This window comes from Mytilus edulis, chromosome 13, assembly GCF_963676685.1.
Source record: "Mytilus edulis chromosome 13, xbMytEdul2.2, whole genome shotgun sequence".
NCBI lineage: Eukaryota > Metazoa > Mollusca > Bivalvia > Mytilida > Mytilidae > Mytilus > Mytilus edulis.
This window is the reverse complement of record NC_092356.1, coordinates 56,241,624-56,257,865: the sequence shown is the minus strand read 5'-3', so window position 1 is coordinate 56,257,865 and position 16,242 is coordinate 56,241,624. Positions and strand designations below refer to the sequence as shown.

The window sequence follows — 16,242 nt, the reverse complement described above, 5'->3', positions numbered from 1 at the left end:
TCTAAATACATAACATGCATAATGAGTATTTGATTTTTAGTATTTTTCTTTCGAAAATTAATGGGAAAAGATGTAAATAAAATTGTTTAAATATTATTATTCTTTACACTAATTTTTTCATTATATTTCTAGCTAAAGTCGGTTTTTACTTCGAAAGAAAGTGCATGCTGTAGGTTATATGTTGCAACTCATTTTTAATAATCGTGATGTATATGTGTATGGCATTAATATCAGTAATGGTATTCATAGAACATACTTACAATGTTATGGTATCCATAGAATTTACTCATGACTTGTTTTCACTTATTTGTTGTTTAAATATTATTATTGTCTGTATTTTCATCACGCCTCTATTGTGCTCTTTGAAATAAATATTGAATATCATTTTCTTTTTTACTTCATTTATATATCATAGAAACTGAGAATGGAAATGGGGAATGTGTCAAAGAGACAACAACCCGACCAAAAGGTAGATAACAGTCCAGAACCACCAATGGGTCATCAATGCATCGAGAAAATGCCACACCCGGAGGTGTGCTTCAGCTGGCCCCTAAACAAAATTGTATACTAGTTCAGTGATAACATACGTCATACTAAACTTCGAAATATAAACACAAGAAACTAAAATAAAAAATCATACAAGACTAAAAAAAATGCAGCGGGGTTAAACAGTTTTTTTTTTTATCTCTACCCTCCCCCTATTCCTCTAGCCAATGTAGTAAAAAAAAAACACACAACAACACGCACAGTTAAATTCAGTTCAAAAGTAGTCCGAGTCCGATGTCAGCATTGGTAACAAAAGAAAATAAACAAAATGACAATGATACATAAATTAACAAAGGACTACTAGAAGTTACAGACTTGCCAGCTCAAGACTGATTAAAAAATTACGTGTTCATTATAATAGTATCAAGTGCAATCCTTCCGGTTATAGGTTTATTATTATGCCATCATAAAAAAGGAAAAGATCATAATCCGTATCAGGCCAACAGCTGGTTTTAGAATAAATGTATTTATTTCCGATGCAAATACCCTATAAGTGAATCAATATTAAAACCAAAATATGCAACCTTTACTGGTCTGACAACAGTATCGTAACTATATCCCTTCTTAATAAGTATGTTTAAAGGATCTGTTAGCTTTTAATGTGAATACCGACATGTTTGTGCTTTGTAAAGAAAATTACCATAAACAATTGGATGTGAAATACCTGAACGTATAAGGTTTCTGCATGTTGAATTATATTCCTGAATGATGTCCTTGTACCGATGATAACATTTTTTTAATGTTTTAATTAGTTTATGATATATAAAACCCTGGTGTAATAATTTTTCAGTAATACACAAATTTCTCTCGTTAAAATCCAATACGTTGTTACATACACGAGCAAATCTTACAAGTTGAGATATTTTAACACCACTAGATGGTGATAAGGGAACGTCACTATCTAAAAATGATAAATTAACGATAGGAAATGAAAATAATTTCTTTTATCATAAATTTTGGTAATGAGTTTCCCGTCAATGATATAGATATCAAGATCGAAGAAAGGGTAGTGTTCATTATTAGTTTTAGGTTTATTTAATGTTAGTTCAACAGGATACATTTCTTTAGTATGAATACTGAGGTCGTCATTATTGAGAGCCAATACATCATTCAAATATCTAAAAGTATTGTTTAATTTTTTATCAAATGTAGTTTCTATAGGTCTTTGCTGATTTTACTCATAAATGGTAACTCAATACAATACAGATACAGGTCTGCAATAAGTGGGCACATTTAGTCCTCATTGGAATTCCGATAAACCGACAATATACGGAATCTCCAAAGCGAATAAAATGTTTTCTTTTAAAAAATCAAGGGCAGTTATAGTATCAAAGCATGTCCAATTGACATAGTTCTTTTGTTTATTGCTACTAAAAATGATCTAAAAGAGTTTTAAAATATGTATTGGTACTCTGACTTTTTAAATGCCCATTTGATTAGGTGTGTGATTTTTTTCTTAATAAGAATATGAGACAAATTAGTATATAGGGTAGTAAATTTAAAACTTTGATCAGATTCAAAACCACCAATATAAGCATGCAATATATCAAGTACTTCCAAAGAATTATTGACACTCCAAAAGTTATAAATTCCACTATTTTCAAAGGCCTTATTTGAACTATTTATTATTAGGGTTTTGATTGGTCCAAGTGTACTAGTAAGTAGTATTGACAATTTAGTAATGGAACAATGGCTTGAAGACGAAATAAATCTAAATTTGGAAGGCTTCTTGTGTAGCTTCGGAAGCCAGGACATACAGAGTAGTTGGAACTTTCACTTGGTTCTGTTTGTAAAGAAGGAGCTAAAAGTTTATGTGTGCTACAGATGTCGTTTTCCGAAAATGCTGGTGAATTCGTGATTTCGTTTTGCAGAAGAACCATGAATATTTTAGCTTTATTTTGACCAAAATTGTAAGTAACATGACTTTTTATACACATATTTCTGATAAGAAAGCTACTATATCACTTTACGAACGTTTATTGTACATATCCTGTTTACAGATGTCAAAAGGTGAGTTGAATGATTGAACTATTTAAGTAGTTCGCAATTGTTATATTGAATAAATTTTGAACTTGTTTGGCTTTATAACTATTTTGATCAAAGCGTCACTGATAAGTTTTATGTAGACGAAACGCGCGTATGGCGTATTCAATTATTAGCCTGGTACATGTGATAACTATATACCATAGCTCTAACAATCCTAATCTTTCAACGACTCTCCGTAAACAAAAAGAAGACTACTGGATTAGACAATTGGGAACTGCAACACCTTATGGCTGCAATGACAAAATTGATGGTATAGGTATTCTATCTAGTCCTTCGTGTAACTCGGTGAATGTGATGAATATTTTCAACTCGACTCCTCGACGTAGACGCAGTCATGGTCATCGTCATTATATACATCACCTTCTCTGCATGATGTCTCTATTAATGACTTGCTGCCATTCATACAAAAGCCGTTAGGTATTCATCACATTCGCACGAAACTTTATTCATTACCCCTTTCAAAACTTCATTCTCTGTTCAATTTATGTTTGGAATCCACTGTTACAAACCCTCATTCAAACCAATACAAACTTGAAGCTATAATTTCGGATATTGCAAGTCACAGACTTTTCAAGCCAGTTCGCATTGGAAAAGATGAAAAAGATAAAAGATCTTTTCTAAATCTTTCCTTTGCCAACAAAGGTCTCGATGGCGTCAACCTAGGCAATATCCTTCATCATAAATTAGTCCAATCGAAAATATCTCCTTATTTCAAAGACCAGTCTGTACCAATAATTTCTTATACCTATACCAAACCTATTGCAACTAAAATTTTCAATTACAAACGCGTTTTGCAGGATCTCGATATTGACGACTTCAAGTCTAAACCTCCTGATTGCACTTGTGCTAGTTCCAAATTCACATATAATCCTGCTGGCCACGTTATTACCGGTGACCTTAACATTGTTAATAACACTTCTCTACGAAATGTGTTATCGAAAGGTCCCAAATATCGTGAGCCTAAATCCATCAATTGGAAATACAACTTTAAAATTTTGATGGATTCAGTCGAGGATTATGCAAGGCAATGGGCTAAGCGCGAGAAGGAAGACGTAGACACTCTTTCCGAATGGATTAAGGCAGTGAGGTCGTTGATACAAATCAGAATCAAGAAACTGAATGGGTCCATCAATGCCCATGCTACGTCAATCTTTAAAGACCCAAATGTTGCAAAACACCTATCCGACCTCCATGACAAATATGTTGTTGTCCCCGCAGATAAAGCCCCAAATAACATCGTTTTTGTGTGTAAAAGTCACTACATCAACTGCTTGATAAACGAACTCGGTATTGACAATTCACTTGGAAACTCAACATATACCCTCACGACACTTACCAAAGAGGAAATCCTGGATAATCATAGGTCTGTTCTATGTTCCTTTGGAATTTCAACCAAAGATGAAAAACTGGATCTTCCATCACTGTATTGGATACCTAAACTACATAAGTGTCCTTACAAACAACGGTATATTGCTGGGTCTTCCAAGTGCTCCACGAAACCTCTTTCTAAATTATTAACATCTATTTTATCAGCAATCAAAGACGGGCTTCAAAGATATTGTGAAACTGCCTATTCTAGAGATGGCGTGAATCAGATGTGGATACTTAAAAATTCAAAAGATCTTTTAGAGTACATACAATCTAACTCTCTTTTATCTTGTAACAGTATTAAAACATTTGACTTTTCTACCCTGTACACAAGTATTCCACATTCCAAACTAAAAGACAAATTGAAAGAGTTGATATTACTTTGCTTCATAAAACAGAATGGCCAACGTAGATACAAGTATCTTGTCTTAGGGAGGGATAAATCCTACTTTGTAAAGAATCACTCTGATTCAAACAAAAAATTCTCTGAAACTGATATTATCAAGATGCTTGATTTCTTGATTGACAACATATTTGTTACGTTCGGAGGACGTGTTTTTCAACAAACTGTCGGCATTCCAATGGGAACAAACTGTGCCCCTCTACTCGCCGACTTGTTTCTTTATTATTATGAGGCTGACTTCATGCAGGAACTTCTTAGGAAGAAAGATAAGAAGTTAGCAATATCCTTTAACTCTACTTTCCGCTATATAGATGATGTTCTTTCACTAAACAATTCAAAATTTGGTGATTATGTGGAACGCATCTATCCAATCGAACTAGAGATAAAGGATACTACAGATACAGTTAAGTCGGCTTCATATCTTGACTTACATCTAGAAATTGACAATGAGGGTCGGTTGAAAACAAAACTTTACGACAAAAGAGATGATTTCAGCTTTCCAATTGTGAACTTTCCATTTCTAAGTAGCAACATTCCAGCAGCACCTGCATACGGGGTATATATCTCCCAATTGATACGATATTCCCGTGCTTGCATTTCCTATCATAATTTTCTTGATAGAGGTTTGCTGCTCACAAGGAAGCTATTAAACCAAGAGTTCCAAATGGTGAAGTTGAAATCATCCCTTCGTAAATTTTACGGACGCAATCACGAGTTGGTTGACCGTTATGGAATAACCGTTTCACAAATGATATCGGATATGTTCCTTACGTCGTAACTACAATCCCCTTCCTTTTCATGAATATGACCTACCGAATTAGACTATTTACCGGATTTGTAATCACTTACGCAACACGACGGGTGCCACATGTGGAGCAGGATCTGCTTACCCTTCCGGAGCACCTGAGATCACCCCTAGTTTTGGTGGGGTTCGTGTTGTTTATTCTTTAGTTTTCTATGTTGTGTCGTGTGTACTATTGTTTTTCTGTTTGTCTTTTTTTTTATTTTTAGCCATGGCGTTGTCAGTTTGTTTTAGATTTATGAGTTTGACTGTCCCTTTGGTATCTTTCGTCCCTCTTTTACACCACTGGGTCGATGCCCTGCTGGCGGACGTTTCGTCCCCGAGGGTATCACCAGCCAATTGAATATCAATTGTATGGTTATTTTTATAAATTTCCTCTTTACCAAAGACTGATTTTTTCGAAACACTTAGGACTTTCTTATAACAGGCATAGATTACCTTAGCCGTATTGGGCACAACTTTTTTGAATTTCGGGTCCTTAATGCTCTTAAACTTTGAACTTGTTTGGCTTTATAACTATTTTGATCTGAGCGTCACTGGTACCTTTAATTTAATAACTATTATAAAGGAACTTTTTTGGTCAAGACGATAAGCTAGTTCTCAATTGACTACTACACTTTTTTTGAGTGTAGCGTAATACAAGCGAATTCCAGTTTATCAAGACGATAGCTTAGTGAAAAATTGACTGTAATGATATAAGGGGCGCTTAATAATGTGTTTACCTGTTTATTGACTATGGGCAATGCCCATATTTACCAAAAGTGTGTATTTCATTTTAATGACGCCAATTATTTCGGTTTGTGGCTTATTTATAAAGAACGCTTTACTATGGTTACAGCACGTATGATGTCAAAAATCGTAGCTCTGTATGTTTGGACGATATATCAAACCAGTATTTAAAGTAAAGCACAATTACCTGGAGGACATTCAACAAACACAAAACATCCATAATCTGACTCGTCCCTTAACAGTGATGATACAAAACACAACTGCAAAAAATCATAATCATGATAATGGTGTATTAACATATTTAAAGTTATGAGATAATCTAATGTTTCAGTAATAATGTAAGAATGGAGTAAAACAACAAAAACATAAAAACACTTGCTTACCCTTCCAAAGCACCTGAGATCACCCCTAGTTTTTGGTTTGATTCGTATTGCTTATTCTTTAGTTTTCTATGTTATGTCATGTGTTCTATTGTTTGTCTGTTTGTCTCCTTTCATTTTTAGCCAGGCGTTGTCAGTTAATTTTCGATTTATGAGTTTGACTGCCTCTTTGGCATCTTTCGTCCGTCTTTTGTAACCTATAAACAATTAGTATTTTTTTTTTTATTTTAAGCGATAGTCTTTTAGTATTCTCGATTCTTTTTAGGAAAGTTTTGCATAATATGACCTGACATTTGATTTAGTGCTGGAAACAAACAATCATGTTAAGTAACATTTGTTATATGCATGTAGTATACTAATTCATTATTTTGTGTTCTTTCAACTCTTCATTTGTTTGCAGTAACCTGTAGCCTGATCGACACCTAGCAAGATAAACACATCTTTTTTGCTTTTGGATTGTTTTTATGTGTTTTTTTTATGTTAGCATTCTGATTTTGTGTCCTAATTTGAAACTTATACCCATATCCACTTATCCTTTCTTGTCTGAGTTCACAATCGTACTATCGTATCAAACTCATATTTCAAAATAAACAGGTCTATGTATATTGTGACTTTCTTTGTTATGATATTACACTATTGTTTCAGATAACGGTAAAGGTATGGTACCATTAAAAAGTTTAAACCCGCTGCAATGGTTTGCACCTGTCTTGAGTCAGGAACCTGATTTTCAGTAGTTTGTTGATGGGGCTCATAAATGTTTCTCGTTTCCTTTTTTAATAGATTAGACCGTTGGTTTTCCAGTTTGATTGGTGATACAATGAGTTATTTTTGGGGCCTTTATAGCTTGCTGTTCGGTGTGAGTCAAGGCTGCCTGTTGAAGATCGTACTTTGACCTATAGTAGCTGAATTTTTGCTATCGAGACTTGGATGGAGTGTTGTCTCATTGAAACTCGTACCACATCTTCTTATTTAATTAAGTGCTGATAATAAACAATCATATTAATTTTAAAAAATGTTTTATATGCATGTGTTACACTAAATCATTAGTTGGTGTTCTTTTAACTCTTTCGTAGTTCGCAAGTAACCTGCAGCTGTGTTCTACCATTCCTTTTACTTTGCTTTAGGACTTTAGATGTTTTTTTCATGTTTGCATTCCGTGATTTTGTGTCCTGATTTGAAATTGATACCCATATCCGCGTATCTTTCCTTGTTTTAGTTCACAATCTAGCCATCGTATCAAACTTATAGTTTAATCAAGCAGGTCTTTTGTTAATAAAATTGAAAATGGAAAGGCCAACAATGAGTCTTTAACACAGCGAGACAATCCCACCCGGCAGGTGGAAATCAGTAATTGTGAACTAGAGTATTAATGGTAGAAAAGTTAGAATTAATTTTAACTAGCAAAAAGGAATTATACATGTTAAATTCATCAATAACACCGGGTACTTATCAGGATCTGTCTTGTATCAGTTAAAGAGACGACGTTAATAATTTAAATGGAATAATCACCATGACGGGCCTGCAACACATAATATAGAGCCTGGAGCTAAACCATAAAATAAGGATAGATTTGTGGCCAAAGTTAGTTCCAAAGTAAGGGGATATTGTTTTTACTAGAAAACGCATAACTATACTCACCAATGGTATGAAGCAAACGATGACAAGGAATAGTGATGGTTGCAGGCTCATTTCTGTTTAGTAAATGAAAATATGCTACTATTGTTCCTGTAATTGATTATAAATGATACAAACATTGTAATAGATTATTTTTCATTTTTTTTTTTTGAAGGTGACAGGATGACTTTTGTAGAATAGTTACATTACAAGTTATAAACCTGGGACCTTTAGTGAGTAATAACAGTCTTTAACAGTTCTGTGACATATTATTTTAACAATTCCGAAGAAAAGTAAGAAATCATCCCACCTGTAATCAGCAGCAACATGTTTACACTACAAACTGCTGAGAGTCTGAAAAGACCAGATTTTGTGTTCGACCAGTTAAGTCGAGCACACATTTTACTCGACTAGTCTCGACATTGTCTCGACAGTACTTAACTGTACTCGACTGTACTCGACTAGGTCTGTACTTAACTTCATTAGTCTGATTCAGTACTTGATGATCTTGGTGTAGTCTGAAATGGTCTCGACCAAGACTCAACCAGTCTCGACCTGTCTTAACTAGTCCGGACCTTCAATTTTAATCTTGACTGGTGTAAACCAGCTCATCTTATAATATACAATAATGTCACGGCGTGAAATAGTGAAATTTCAGATGAAGTGACCACTATCCAGTATGATATTATTTAGCTCTTTTAAACCTGTATAATGTCATTCCTAAAACATTTCTGCCTCGAAAAACACCAAAACTGACACTGAAACACTTTTATCTGGATGTGTAAACTTTTTATCAGGACCTGAACTAAATGTAAGAACATCAAAATATTCAGTATGCTAAAAAAAAAGTGTTATAAAATCGGGTACTGTAAATACCTAAATATATATTTTGTATAGTTTCATCCATCGATAAAGTCCGTCTGTTGCTAATTTTATCCCAAAATATGCTATAGAGGAATTTTTATCGTTCGAACAACAATCAATACTTATAGATTTTGAAAACACTGTTATGTATGTAAATACTTCGTAATGGAAAACCGAGTCTTCGCCTTTTTCAAACAAAATACAAGGATCACGCCTTTTTCTTTAACTATCTATACGAAAGTTGCTAACCTAATGAATATTAGCACCGGATGTTACCGACGCATCATCTTTTCTTACATCAACATGTACAAGCTTCTGACAAAATGATGAGGCCTAAGAAAGATCTTTTAAAAGGGATCCTCTTTGTCCCTGCGCCATCCATTAGCGCCTGGACTTGGTAGCATAAGAGCCAATTCCAAGCTCGTCCCCCTAAACACCTGCTTTAGTATATTGCACGTTTAACATGCTGGAAAAGACTAGACTAGGTTGAGGGAATAGCCTCAATTAGCCTTCCCTTTTTGCACAAATAGTTATTTTCTTGTTTCGTTAACCATGTTAACCCAATCTGTTAAGTTTGTGCGATCTAACAGTAAAACCGGGGTGATCTAGGTTGATTAATCATCATTCTTTATGTTAGAGTCACATCTTCAAATGCCATCAATATCTCACACGAAGTCTTTTTTCTTTTCAAGTAAAGAGAGAACTGTATCACAACCGGTAAAGGCATGGATCACAATAAATGTGTGTGATCACTCATTGCTAGTGCATTTGAAAGGTCATTGATCGATATTAATTCAAAGTTTTTTGCCCTCCCAAACACAATCTATAGTTCGTCTACCCCTATGTCACGGAGAAACAAAACAGTAATGACAGCATCATCAGTAACGACTGTTCGAATAATGACTCGTTTAAGTATGTGTTTCACTGCATCAGATACATTCACCATGATTCTATGGTCTGCCTCTTAATGTGAACATGGTGCTAAACTTGAAATACATAACGTGGTGGATAAGATAGAATATCTTGAGCATTTCTTGCTACAACTGCCATACGCATCCGATAATTCATCCACTCGTGTTACAGTTTCAAGGTATTTTGTTGAGGTAAGGACATAATACCTAATCAACATACTCGTTAGGCCGCAAATACATGTTTATTCACAATCGGATAGGTGATTTTCCACATTTACAAAGACTGTTATTGTTTCTTACACCCGTACAAGCTCCTGATAAGATGAAGAGGCCTCACTAAGAGTTGTACAAAAAGGTTCCCATGGATCACATTTGTTCCTTTGCCATTCATAAGCGTCTGGACTAGTTAGCACAGGAACCAATTCCAAGCTTGTTACTCATTCATACCCGCCATAGTATATTGCACGCTTTACATGCTGAAAAAGACTAGACTGAGATAAGTCTTTCCTCTTCCAAAAACGCATGTTTTCCTGCTTTGTACTCATTCTAAATGCTAAAGTCACATCTTCAAACGCCATCCATGTCACCAACACAGTTCCTTGTCCTGCAAACGTGTAATCTTTCAATGCCTAGTGCATTTGGAAGGTCATGTATTGATATATATCTTAAGTTTTCCCACTTCCAAATGCAAACCAAAGTTCATCTGCCCCTATGTCACGGAGTAGCGAAATAGCAATGACATCAGTATCGACTGTTCGAGTTATGACTCAGTTAAGTTATCAGATGGGGCCAATATGGTTAACGAAGCAAAAAAATAAATATTTGCAAAAAGTGAAGGCGATTGAGACTATTTTCTCAACTTGGTCTAGTCTTTTCCAGCATGCAAAACGTGAACTATACTAGGGCAGGTGTTTAGGGGGACGAACATTGGATTGGCTCTTATGCTACCCAGTCCAGGCGCTAATGAATGGCGAAGGGACAAAGAGGATCCCTTTTAAAAAACTCTTTCTGCGGCCTCATCATTTTGTCAGAAGCTTGTACATTGTGGATGTAAGAAGGGAAGTCGCGGTCGTTATTAATGTGGAAATCGGGTCTCCAGTGGACTGCTTTGTGTGCATGTGATGGTGACTGTGAATAAACATGTATTTTTGGCCAAATAGTAGTAATTTTAAAAATGTTTTAGTATTATAGTGATTTTTTTTAATCAATCTTTCCAAAACCCTACATCGAAGAAATGGATTTAGGACTCATCTTTAAAATTTACGCCATATTTTTTACCGGCAGTGTCATCTTTGTATTTAAACATTTACGACAGAATAGAATTAGGGGTTTTGAGGATAACTTAAAGCCAAAAGTTTAATGACCAGCACGAAAAACAACATTTTCTTTACATTTTGAAAAAAATTTGAATATTTAAATAATTAATTGATATTTCTTTGTCCACCATTTTGAATATTACCGAGAGTAGGGGCTTTAAAGACAGATTTCTTATACATTGTATCCATTAGAAGCACCAAAGAAAGGTTCCTGTATAATGATAGTAGCAATACGTTAAAACCCATTTCAATTACCCTCCCTAAAAAAGGCATATTTTAGTACAATGTTCGCCGTGTTGAAATTTACCGGAAGTAGGGTTTTTAAGATATCTAATCTATATAATATATCCAAAAGTAGTACAAAACATAGATTTGTACCAAATAGTATGATTGTAGCATGATAATAACACCTTTTCAAATACTAGCCTTCGATATTAGGCTGATTTAAGTATGAAGTCCGCCATTTTGGATTTTACCGGAAGTGAGACATTTTTTTCAAATGCCTCCCTATCTGAAATAAAAGAGTAGTAGTTGAGGAAGATCTATGCCAAATTTCATGCTTGTAGCAGGATGTGCACAATTCGTCTGAAATATGCTTGTAGCCGCCGGACTAAATTGATCTGTCTATAGAACAAAAATTAACAAACATTTTTTTGGAAAATCTAGATTCAAAACAGTAGAGTGAGACATAAGAAGCAGAGAAAAAGAAATTTGTTTTTAATTGTCTGATTTTTATTTGTTTGCTATCAGTAGCACATTTGTCATGCATTTTTAGGACGTGAACAATTTTGTTTTAATTCGTATTGGTTATTTCTTCAGTGAATTGACCTGGAGAAAGACCAAAAATTCCGACTGCCGCTTGCAATTAAAATAAATGTATTTTAGATGGGGACAAAAAGTTCCAGCTGCAGAGCAGTCATTATAATAGAGTTCTTGACGTGCAAAAAGATGTGGCAATATATTTTATGTTGCCATTTAGAAATAGTTAGAATTTATGCATCAACGTCCAAATATTCCCCTTTATAGCATCGGTTCCACCATACAAGTCCGTACGTGTTTTATTGTATTGCATAGCTAAAAGTTTCTTGATAAAATCTTCATTGCCTCAAGGGAATTCCCTGGTCTTTGTAATCTGATAAATGAATGAGACAGTAGTTGACTGTGGTTAAAATATTACAAAATCGACATATAAAGACAAATTACAGTGTTTTGACAGGATAAGCATCTCCTGGTTTACATGCATGATCCGTCATGGGCAGATATCCCTCAGTCCATTTTAAGCTGTAAGCAAATAGGTTCAGGTCAAACTGATCATGATAATGTACTTTAATTTTTATTAAAATATATGAAAAATAAGATATTTATGTGTGACGTGTGCGCTTAATTAATGCGAAACCCAATATCGTCGAACCTTAAGTGTTTTATCAGTAAATTAAAGGTAATGAAAGAGCTGAATGTGTGATGATTCAGGTTTCACCAAATGTGGTTGAACAATTTATTTGCAAATTATCAGGACAAAAAAAATATTGTGTAACAGTTCTGTCATCCAAAAATTTTGGGAAATAATAAATAATTGCTTGTGTGAATTTTAAATAATTCGGTAAAATGTGTTCTGGATTAATTTTCGTTTAATTCAGTAATCAAAAATTAAACTGCTACGGTGTTCAAAGCTTTCAATTTTATTTTTTTAATATTAAAATGATTTCAAGGCATTTTCAAAATGCCTAGAAAAATCAGTCATTATGTAAAATGATTGAATCTTGTAGGCATTTTAGAAAATGCCTAAAGTTTTCGGGCATTTTATAAAATGCCTAAAATTAGAAAATGCTTTGTATTGCATAAATACAACTTACCGAATTATAAGGAAAGCCTGTAGTTCACAAATTGACAATATAATATTTAACGGTAATAAACTTAACAGTATATAAAATTATTATATAAAAATGAAATTTAACGTTCTTTTAAATTTAAATAATTTCGGAGAAATTAGTTTTAAATCATTAAAAGATTCAAAGAAATATTTGAAGGAGTGTTAACAGGTAAACATACTTTATAATTGCATAGATTTCCTTTCTTGTTTCGATATCTTTTCATTCATCTTTTTCATACATGTGAACAGGCATATCAAAATAGAAAAAGAAAAGAAAAGAAATATCGAATATAAAATATCACTTCTTACCTTATACAAGTGATGAAGCTTTCTAACGTGCAAGTATTGCAGGATTATTTTTATAACTTAAGTTGGGAATTCCCATTATATTTAACTAAGTATACATTTGTTTAAAAGGTTATCTAATATTTATTTATATATGATCCGGTTCAACGACAAAAAGTCATTTAATTAAGGCATTTATTCTATTCAATATTCTATCAGTGATACAAGAAAAACGCATTTAATTTATTGCATTTCAAACATATGATTGCCAATGAGACAACTATTTACCAAAGTTCACATAAAGTACAAATGTAGATGAAAGTAATAATAGATAACCGTTCAGATCGCCAACAATTAGAAAACCCAATACCGTGTAGTCGGCATGACCTTTTTTATCATATATATATGTTGTTTTATGTCCAGTGGCAATTCAAATAGTTCATACATCATTGTATACATGGAAAGCGTGAACCGATCGAAAGCCAAACAACAAAAAAGACATTTAAAATTATGACTTATGCATACTTATTACTCTAGCTATTTGTAAAGGTTTTCCAATTCTTGTAGGTGGAAATTGACGTTACAATGACTGACATATGATGTTCATTTAGTGCATTGATCTGTATCAATTGTAGTCATAAAAAAGGATCATACATATATATATACTATACATTACGCATTTTAATTAGTTGGTGAATGTTTAAGGGGAGTCCGTACGTCCGTCATCATAATTTGCATGCCGCAAGTTTAACGTCTTTCGTTAATTATCAGTAACCTGTAAAAGAAAAGAGGCGGATATTCAAAAATTGATAATCCAGTTGAAGTGTAATAGATTAAACGAAAAGAAAGACAAAAAGAAAGACAAACAACAGTCCACAAAACACTACATAAAAACGAACAACTATGAACCGGCACTACCAAACAGAAAAAGGGTTGGTAATGTCATTTATAGTGTTTATAGTGGAATATTTATTTTGAGTTTTTCTATAATTTTTTTTCGTTCAATTTCATAAAGTCGTGTATCAGCTTTAAACTGTTTTTCTTTTCTTTCTTTTTTTTGACCGCGGAAGTTTCGGAATAACCACAATTGTGACAGTTTTGTTTTAATGCATTCATTCTGTCTTTTTTCTTCATTTAGTAGTTTGTTTACATCTTTCTCTGTTTTTCTGTGCCTTTTTCTGCTTTCATATTTAAAATCTGCTTTTACTAAATTCATATTAAAATCATTACCAAAACAATATGATTGAGTTTTAAAAAAAGGAATGCTTGTTTAAAAGAAGCCATTTTAGTGCTTAGATAGGTACCAGGATTATAATTTAATACGCCAGACGCGCGTTTCGTCTACATAAGACTCATCAGTGACGCTCATATCAAAATAGTTATAAAGCCAAACAAGTACAAAGTTGGAGAGCATTGAGGACCCAAAATTCCAAATGTTGTACCAAATACGGCTAAGGTAATCAAAAAAGCAATCCCCAACTGTTCAATCGCTTGATAAAATAACGTTTGCCGTGACGCCTGAAGAAAAAAACCGGACATTCAACTTGGCAATGCTGTTCTAAATGATCTTAAAGAGATACATGTAGTCGATCAAGCAAAATTTTCAAGATGTGAAAAGAGTACGTACCCAAATATTTACTTCTCAAAAGTCATGCTGGAGATATTTTGAGAGAAAAAACGAGGAAAGATTATATTACTGACGATGTAAAGAAAATCGCGTATAATTTTTGGACAGATCCTAATACATCCCGTCCGTCTGGAAACAAAAATTACACGAAGCGTATCCGTATCGACCCCCAAACAATTCTTAAAACATCCTCTACATATACTTGATAAATCTCAAACTGAAGTGTGTAATGACTTTTGTATAAACAATCCAAACATTAAAATGAACCAAAAAAAATTTGAGAGATTAAAGCCGTATTTTGTCCGGTCAGCAAGACCAAATGATCGTGTTACCTACTGTTGTCGCTATAAAGCTAGGTTCACACTGCCGATCAGATCAACTTGAAGGACCCGATTGTCAAAATTTCCACGACCAAGCGTGACCAACATCTTGATCGCGCCTGTTTACGACTTCTACCCGGCTGCAACACGACTGTACACAACCATAACTCGACCATTCACGACTCCTTAACGACTTCAACACGACTCCAATCCGACCACTAATTGAATACATATTCGACCAGTTCACGATCTCTACACGATCTGTTATCGACTAGTTAGACCAAATCATCTGTACTCGATCTCAGCCTGATCTCGGCCAGACCAGATCGACTCGATCGTATATGGGTCGTACGGATAGTCGGGCATTGGTCAGGTATGTACAATTTCAGAATAAAAACGTTTGAATTCTTTTATATACTTTTCCGGAGCATCTGAGATCACCTCTAGTTTTTTCTGGGGTTCGTGTTGTTTATTCTTTAGTTTTCTATGTTGTGTCATGTGTACTATTGTATGTCTGTTTGTCTTTTTTTTATTTTTAGCCATGGCGTAGTCAGTTTATTTTCGATTTATGAGTTTGAATGTCCCTCTGGTATCTTTCGTCCCTCTTTTATATCACCCGCTGCAGCGGGGGGATAAAGTGTTACCCTTGTCCGTTTGTACGTTCCAATAATTAGTTTCGTTCTCTAATTTAGTTTTGCCTAACCCAAATTTTATGAAACGCAATACCATAAAACACAGATCAAGTGCGAATTCTTGGGTAATGACTCTTTATAACGTTATATGCAAGCTGGGGCATTATTTCGGTGTCCCATGGACACATGTTTATTTGTTTGATTCAGTACAAAATGTAGGTATACATTTAAAATATCTACATGGACAAAAGCAGTTGGATTGTTTGGCAAGGTGGTTAGAGCTCATATAGACAGGTTGATGGCTGTGACGGAGCTTGAAGAGAGCAAAGAAGACGAACAAACAGGGGTAGACATGAAAGGGTGCCGAGAAATCTAGGCTACGCAGCGGCTGCCACGGCGACCACTCTGTTGGCAGTATAAGTTGTAATCACAAAAATACGATCTCCGAGGAAAATTCAAAACGGAAAGTCCCTAATCAAATGGCAAAATCAAAAGTATGAGAGACTTGCAGGGGCTAAACAAAGAGAAC

At 34.3% G+C, this 16,242-nt stretch overlaps 1 protein-coding gene across 1 annotated transcript in view; it reads right to left on the bottom strand.

Annotated features, from left to right (window-relative positions):
- Positions 1-16,242, bottom strand: part of LOC139500419 (uncharacterized) — a 31,398-nt gene that overhangs the window by 4,021 nt on the left and 11,135 nt on the right. Inside the window, exon 2 of the mRNA XM_071289158.1 lies at positions 6,082-6,154. Coding sequence (XP_071145259.1) covers positions 6,082-6,154 — 73 coding nt within the window. The remainder of the gene's footprint in view (positions 1-6,081; positions 6,155-16,242) is intronic.